Here is an 8734-nt window from a genome sequence, read left to right as displayed (position 1 = left end):
CGGGCAGGGAGAGAGAAAAGGAAAACCCGACTGGGAGGGCTCTTGTGGCATCCGATGGGGTATCATACTCAGAACATCAAACGGGTAAGCCATGCCAGGCTGGGGGAAAAGATGTGATGAGAGCTGAGAGGGCTTAGAAAGCATTCGGCCTGATGTCTAGACTCATGGCAACAGACGGCTAAGCCTTGCCTAACGTCTAATGAAAAGGTAAAGTTGTGTGACCGGGAGACTCTGGCCGACGTCCGGAAGGGAGCACACGCATCGAATGGGTAAACTTCCCCAAACATAGAATGGAAAGGTAAAGATTGTCTGGCCAGGAGGCTCTCGCCAACGTTTGACAGGAGCACACACATTGAACGGGTAAGCCTCACTGACCGTAGAAATGGAAAAGGCAAGGTTGCAAAGTTAGCCTAAAAATATATGTCTCATATGTATGTGTATACCCAATAGTTGCAAGAGGAAAGAAACTATTTTGTTTAATTTTGTATGGATAAGGAAAATGTGGAGGATCTTTGATCTTTGCCAAGATTATGAGAAAAAAAAATAATGGTTGAATGTGGCTCAGCTCAACCTACAAAATTTACCACCAGAGGTCACTGCAGCACACACAGAGGGGTTTGACCTCAATCTCTCCAAAGGATTTTATACTATATTGTATCTTTAGATATGTATATATAGGGAGAGAGAGAGAGAGAGAGAGAGAGAGAGAGAGAGAATCCCACAGTTGGGATCACAACCATTTGACTGCTTAAATATGGATTAAACTCCCTAAACAATATATACCATGTAAAAGAATAGATTCATAAGAATATATTCACAATAAAAATATTTATGCATTTCCTTGCCGCAAGTGTAGTAGGGAATGCATTATAGGCCTATCCATAGATCAATAACCAGACAGTTGTATGTGAATGCAAATGAATATATTCAAAAAGTAATTTAATAATAAATAAATAGAAAATAGAACAACACTGTAATAGTTTTACTGAATTGAATGAGCCTAAATGAATATATGTATATATATATTATATATATATTTTTAGCTATTTATGTGTATGCATAGAATTGCATTATCTGTACAAGCTTAATGCAAATCGAAGACAATTTGTACAGGAAATGCTCAATATTGTATCAAAGTTATTTAAGTGTTTACATAATATATATTTGTAGAAACAAATCCTATTTCATCCACCCCCAATTGTCTTATGTGTTTAAATACTTTCACTGCTGTTGTAGGATAGTGTTGTAACTTATTTCATATATAAATATCTAATCTAATGTTGCATACTAAATTCTACAGTATCTCAATAATTAGATTTTTTGTAAAAAAAAATTTGGTTCATAAACCAACTTGCACAATGATAACAACATTAAAACTGTTTCAAGATTACATTTCTGACACTTAATATGAAAACTTAATGCTTCCTGAAGTGCACGCCCCTTGTGACTGTAAGGCATTCATTCTAAAGAGAACTGCATTCTCACAGACACATCAGATGATCATGGAATCTACAACATTTTGCCTGATGCTGTGCTGTTTTATCAATGTCTGCAACTTTCATCCGATTATTCGTCCCAGTAATGGACTCAGTGAGTGTCGTAAAAAAACATCTCTCCCAGCACTGGAGGTTCTACCAGGAGGAGGCTGGGATAACCTGCGCAACATAGACATGGGTCGGGTGATGAATCTGAGTTATTCTCAGTGTCAGACCACAGAAGACGGAGTCTATCTCATTCCAGATGAAGTCTTTGTCATTCCACAGAAAGTGAGCGGAGTGGAAACAAACTCTGAGATCATTATGTCATGGCTGGAACCAAAAAGCTCAACTTCAAGCTCCATCAATGCAGATGCTTCCTTTCTTTCAGTGCTCAATGGAAAATTCTCAGAAGAAAACCGACGTATGAAAACCCACCAAGTGAGAGAGGATTCTGTAACAACACAGGTTCAGGTTTGTAGAAACTACTGTAACTATATTCATATTGCTGCTGTATTCTCCTTTATTCAAATAGGAATATTAATATGAAAATATTTAATCTTCATCACATATATATGTATTTTAGGTAGCCTACAATATAGATGTTTAATGTCACATTGTTCTCCTGTAGTACTTTGAATTTTTAATTTTTTTTTATTTTTAGGTATATTTATCAATGTAACTTTGCTGTATGTTCCCATGTATTTTATTTTATTTTTTTCACAAAACTATGTCTTGTACTTCTTTCAGGTCCGTAACCATCTGTACACAGTAAAGGCGTATCCTGACTTCACTCTGGACTCCCGCTTTGCTCAACGGGCGAAGAAAATTGCAGATGCTATTGAAAACAATCAAACTCGTCAAGCAACATATCTGTCAGAGAAACTCATTCTTGATTATGGCACCCATGTCATCACAAGTGTTGATGCTGGTGCCATCTTGGTGCAAGAGGACTATTTAAAAAAGACTTTTTTTTCAAAAGATCAGTCAGATAAGTCTTCTGTTTCTGTAGCAGCAGGCTTAAACTTTTTTGACAAACTTAAATTTGATATTAGAAGCGAAGTATCCCAAGAAAATTCTGAACTGCAAAGTTATCAGGGTAACATTACATATTCTTTAACTGAGAGCCATGGAGGTGCTTTATTCTACCCAGGCATCACTCTGCAGAAGTGGCAAGAGAGTACACTTAATAATCTGGTGGCTATTGACCGCTCTGGTCTGCCAATTCACTATTTTCTGAATCCAACAACATTCCCAGACCTCCCTGCACCAACAGTAAATAAAATAGCTTTATCAGTTCGTAAGGCTGCAGAGCAATACTACAAAGTAAATACCATTCCAGGTTGTGTAAATCCAGGTTCCAAAAACTTTGACTTTCAGGCAAATATAGATGATGCATCTTGTGAGGGTCCAGTCACCAATCTTAGCTTTGGTGGCATTTACCAACAATGCACTCCATTAACTTCAGATGGAAATACCATCTGTGATAAGACAACACAGAAAAACCCAGCTACTGGTGATTATTCTTGCCCTCCACTTTACTATCCCACCTTATTACACACTGAAACAATAGAAAGAGGTTATAATAATTATGAGTGTTCCAGCGACTGTGACAATTGTGGTTTCTTATGGTTGTCTACTTGTTGTGACCAAACATGTGGTGATGCTTACCATGTCCGTCGTGCAAAAGTTGAAACTTACTGGTGTTCCTCATCTCAGAAAATCCCTGAGTTCTCTGGATATCTTTTTGGAGGTCTATTTGGACCAGGAATGCAAAATCCATTGACCAAATCTAATAGCTGTCCTCCAAACTACTTAACCCAACGTTTTTTGTCTAATGGCATGATGGTTTGTATGAGCACTGATTATAAGGCTGGAACAAGATTCTCTGTGCCTTTTGCTGGTTTCTTCAGCTGCCAATCTGGCAACCCTCTTGCAAAGAATCTATCTTGTTGTCCACCTCAGTTCAGCCAACATCTTGCTGCAGTTAGTGATGGCTGTCAGATATTGTACTGTGTCCAGTCCGTAGTGTTCACTAGTGGTGAGTTAATGCCTATCCGCCTCCCACCATTCACAAGACCACCACTGTTTGACATGATTGTGACAAACACTGTAGCTGTAATGACAGAAGGTCATCGTTCTTGGGTGAGAGTTGGAGAAACTGAGATGTGGAGACTGGCAAAGCCTGGTGAAATTAATCAAATAGCACCAAAGTTTGATGCATCATCTTCTTCTCAGATGTCTGGAGGAGAAAAAGCTGGTGTAGCCATTGGTGTAATGATTCTGGTTGTTCTTGTGATCGCAGTGTTTATAATGAAAAGGAGAAGGATGTCTTCTGCAGCGCTCTGAACTTGTTCAAGGAACAAAAACAGTAAACAATTTTTTTTTCTTTTTTTGCCAGGAATAGAAACTAAATCAAATTTAATAGTTCAGAACAGAAATGCTCATTTGAAATGGGCTTTAACATAACGCTTTTTTATTTTTCTGTTTAGTATTGTAATTTTTTTATCAACCAATCATGAATACAAATAGTATGACCTATGCAAATGTGATGTTGGCTAATTGGCTTTTTTTTAAATATTTTTTTATATGAAATCATACTTTAAGCTTTGATATTTTACAATTGACTATGCATTAAATTATGCTAAAGCATATTATAATATAAAATAGAATAAAATAATAATAAAATCAACTGTGTAACAGTAAAGGTTACACAACTTTAGCAAAACAGTTTTAATCTTATTTTGTGTTTACTGCAATGTATATTTGTATAAATATGTCTAGATACTTTGAAAAATAAAGTTGCTTTGAAATTAAGCTGGTAAAATGTTTTCAGTAATTAAGATGCAACAACATCATCCTAAAGGGGTCATATGACATTGCTAAAAAAAATTATGTGTATTTTGTTTAATACAATGTGTTTATGAAGTTTAAGTAAAAAAATAAATCCACATTATTTTCCACATAATGTACATCATTGTTGCTTCTCTATGCCCCACCTTTCTGAAATGGTTGATTTTTACAAAGCTCATTGTTCTGAAAAGCGAGGTGTATGCTGATTGGCCAGCTATCCAGTGCATTTTGATTGGCCGAATACCTCAAGTGTGTGACGGAAATGTTACGCCCCTTACCATACTGTGATGTTGTGTCCTGATGAGACAAAAACAATAAAACCCATTATAAACAAGGCATTTTTTTTGCAAGTGGGGACATAATTATGGATTATAATGACTAATACTGTCTTTTTACGCACTTTTTCACTTTTATCGTGCTGCATAAACATAAAACCATGTCTGCGTTTGTGATCAGAGAAACAGCAAACAACAAGCACTACTCTACACTGCTCAAAACTTGCGATTGAACCTTACACTGTGTGGCAAGTTCTTTAAATATGAAAACGTACTTACCGACTGTGAGTCAGAAGCGCCAGACTGTCCTTGCAAAGTTGTAACTGCCCTACTTCATAGAAACAGACAGCGGCATTGTTACGGCATTGTTATAGGCTACTCTCCCAGGAAATAGTCCTCGTCCTCTGTAAAATGCACTGCACACATTTGAATATTTGGGTTGAACTGTTCTGGAACTGAGTTGTAAATACAACTTAACCTATGATTTCTAGTTGTGTCCTCTTTTGGGAGGCCACACAAAGTAGTTTCACTTTCACAGTGAAACACACAGCATCTCCACAACATGGTGGGAATGCCAACAAGAATAAAAGTTGTGCCTTTTTTTCTTTGGATGAACATTTGTGTGACGTTATGCAAATCTTCCCACATCATGACATAGACTTGTGCGGGCGTGTTAGAATGAGCCGTTTTAGGAAGGCATGCTTGACTCTTAACTTTTATAAAGAATATCTCTTTGGATTTGAGACTTTAGTCTTAGGAACTTTACAGATCTTATTCATGCATCACGACCTTGTAACACTCCAAAAAGAAAGCCATCACATCATATGACCCCTTTAAACAGTTTAAAGTTTTTTTTTTCAGTGTTATAAGCATCATTGAAAAAGAAAATCCTTCATTTTCTATAACAGACTGAAGGAAATAAAGGTTTTGGTTTCTCAGATGAATCTCCAAGAATTTTGTCCAAACATATCTACCCCCATATATACCTTCCAAGTGCAAGGCATTTTATGCACACTTCACAACTTCCAAGTCCAGTGTATCAAGCAGTTGATCTTTTGTTGTTCATGTACTCATATTTTTCACCCATCACACAGGAAGTGGTGATGCTTGAGGAAGAAAAACATCTGCATAAATACACAGACTGTATTGTGGTAGAACACACACATCAATCTGTAACATGTTATTATACTGTTGATTATTTAATCTCTTAAAAGCTTTGTGACGAGTACCAAAAATAAAACTGGTGGTGAATAAAACAACAGAATGAGAATGTAAATTATTTAGTAATAAACATACTTAATCAGATGCTCATTTCCATAAGTTGGCATGATTCTTAGGGTAGGGTTCCTTAATTAGTTCTCACAGAGGGCTAAATTCTGTCAAGCCAAGGGTCATCAATCACAATGTAACATTTTTTTCCAAAATTTTGCAGCTATTGTTGTTTATTTTTTTTTAAGTCACAAGATAAATATTCACCCCCCCCCCCCACTCCCCAGTAGTCTGTTTTATTCAAACAATTATGATTTTTTTTGTATTTAGTTACAGAAAACTAAAACTTTACCTGTTGTACGTTAAAAACAACTTAACAAACAAAATCAGGATTTCTGTGTCTGCCATGCAAGTCAACTGTTTCTGCTAATTTCCAGACTGGATCTCTTCTCTTAATTTTTTTAATAACTGTAGATTCAATTATTAAATCTGTCAGCATAATTTTTTTAAATCTTTAGATTTTTTAAGGGGGTATATATAAAACTGTATATATATAAACTGATCTACCATGCCTCTCAACACGTCATTCACGAGTTGGAGAGCCCGAACGGCATCACCAAGTATTCAAAGTGCCCTCTATGGGTGTTAAAAGCGGTTTTCCACTCATCCCCCTTCCTGATGTGGACCAAATGATTGTTTGAGTTACATAAATCCAGTTTTGTGAAGACGGAAGCTCCCTGTAACCTCTCGAATGCCGCAGACATCAATGGCAAAGGATAGGTATTCTTTACCGTGATGTTGTTCAACTCTCTGTAATCAATACAAGGTCACAGGGAACCATCCTTCTTACCAACAAAAAAGAATCCCGCCCCCGCTGGAGAAGAGGAAGGGCGGTGAACCTCAATGCCAAAGAATCTGAAATGTATTTTGTATTGACGTAAATGTATTGACAGGGGAAGGACAGGAAGGTTCAGGTGATGTGCAAGGTCAGTGTCAATGAAATTACCTTCTGCTCCAGAATCCAGAAGTGCGTGACAGGTGTGAGTGTTGTTGCCACACCGCAGTTTCACCGGAAGGAGAGTTGACGATGTTGTTGAGGGCTTGCCGGCGGAGATCCCACCCGATAGTAACCTAAAACTTACTTCCGGGCTGACTTCTTTCACTGGATATGTCCGTAGAAAATGTCCTGAGCCACCGCAGTAGAGACACATTCCATGGGACCACCGCCTCTCTCTCTCCTCCCGGTATAGTTGAGCTCTACCCACCTGCATGGGTTCGGGATCGATGACGGGATCGACCATGTTTTCTCCACTCGAGTTACCACTCTTCGGGATGCTGAGAAAGCATGTGTGACTGGTCTGCACCCCCAGGCTGTAAATCCGAGCGTCCAAGTTGATGAGCCCGTTGAGACTGGTTGGCAACTCGAGGAGGTAGATCTCCTCAGAGAACTGCATGTACTTTACATTAAATATTTTTATTTGTTGATGCGTTATAACAACAAAATATTAAACACTTAAAATAGTAACATCAATCAAGTGGAGAGGGTTAAAAACCAGAACAGTTTTCACTTTGTTACGGGAACTGCTGTCGGATGCGTTTAACTGCACAGGAGGGTATTACCACTCTGATATGTAGGTAGCCCAGCACCTTTGCACACAATTTTTGTATGCCAGGTGTCTGTAACAACTGTTAATGACATACAGGTTATTTTATACGTACAATACTGAACAGTGTAGCAATATAGTGTTCATGTTAAAGTCAGTATGTCAAAGAATCTTGTTTGCAATAATTAAAAAAAAACAGACCTGTTGAGGGTCCTAAAAACCTGGATGATCCATTATACAGGGAATACCATTCACCTGTTCGCATCTCTGCATAACCTATTTGCAAGAAAATTGACTTAAGTACTTGTTGGTATAGGCTAGAACATACATAATTTAGGTGATATTGCTTCAGAAACCATTCAGTGCATTTAGTAGTATTACTTGAGTTATGTCTTTGCAACGTACATTCTCCCAGGACAGAGTCTAGAGCAATTACCACACGAACACCTATTTTATAAGATTTCAACATAATGCACATGTATTACATTACTTTAAAATGAGACATATAGTTACACGTCCGCAAAACAAAAAGTGTGTAGTTTACTTTTGCAGCATTCATATACGAGATTAACTTCGAATGGTTAATTTACTATTATAAAAACGCTACCAGTATGAAATTGGCGCTTCTTCTAGTTCGTCTTCGAGTTCTAGTGTTTGCACGTGAGGGTCCAAAGGTTCAAGTTGATAAGGCAGTGGACCTGCACTGTCATTTTTCTGATCAAAGTGTGGGGACATCGCTGTCCATCTTGCCAACGTGTGTGTGTTTGCACTGTTGGTATGCAAATTAGCAGTATTTATTCACTCATTCTAACTCCCCTTTTATGGAATCGCTGCCTTTTCTCCACACTCTACCCCCAGTAAACAACACCCCTTTTCAGAAAGCTTTTCAAACCAGAGGTGTGAAAAAGCACCTCTGAAACAGGAGGGGTTCATGATCCTTTAAGTTGTACTTATTACATTTTTATTATACTATAGTAAGTGCATAATAAATGTGTAATTTTGGAAGAACTTCAAGTATGTTAAGTGCTTAAGATCATGTGCTTAAACTTTTGGCTAACTGCAGTATAGTTTAATATATTTAGTTGTGTTAAAATGGAGCCACTTAAAGTATCTTTAGTTTAACAGAATGGTACTTCTTTACATTATTTATACAATTTTATACAGACCTCTGGCTCTAATGTCTGTAGTCATGAAGTCATTTAAAAAACTGGTTCTGACTTATCTGAAGGACATCACTGGACCCTTACTGGACCCCCTGCAGTTTGCTTACTGAGCAAACAGGTCCATGGATTATGTCAACATGGGACTGCACTTCATC

At 37.6% G+C, this 8734-nt stretch overlaps 1 protein-coding gene across 1 annotated transcript; it reads left to right on the top strand.

Moving 5' to 3' along the window:
• The first annotated feature begins 1438 nt into the window (after positions 1-1438).
• LOC127963606 (macrophage-expressed gene 1 protein) lies at positions 1439-5018 on the top strand. Its single transcript, XM_052563609.1, has 2 exons — positions 1439-1949; positions 2226-5018. Exons 1-2 carry the CDS (start codon positions 1497-1499, stop codon positions 3822-3824), a joined length of 2052 nt encoding a protein of 683 aa, XP_052419569.1. The 5' UTR covers positions 1439-1496; the 3' UTR covers positions 3825-5018.
• Positions 5019-8734: the final 3716 nt, after the last annotated feature.

Source organism: Carassius gibelio, chromosome B8 (assembly GCF_023724105.1).
Source record: "Carassius gibelio isolate Cgi1373 ecotype wild population from Czech Republic chromosome B8, carGib1.2-hapl.c, whole genome shotgun sequence".
Classification (NCBI taxonomy): domain Eukaryota; kingdom Metazoa; phylum Chordata; class Actinopteri; order Cypriniformes; family Cyprinidae; genus Carassius; species Carassius gibelio.
The sequence above is the reverse complement of the archived record's forward strand: the minus strand, read 5'-3'. Positions and strand labels throughout refer to the sequence as shown.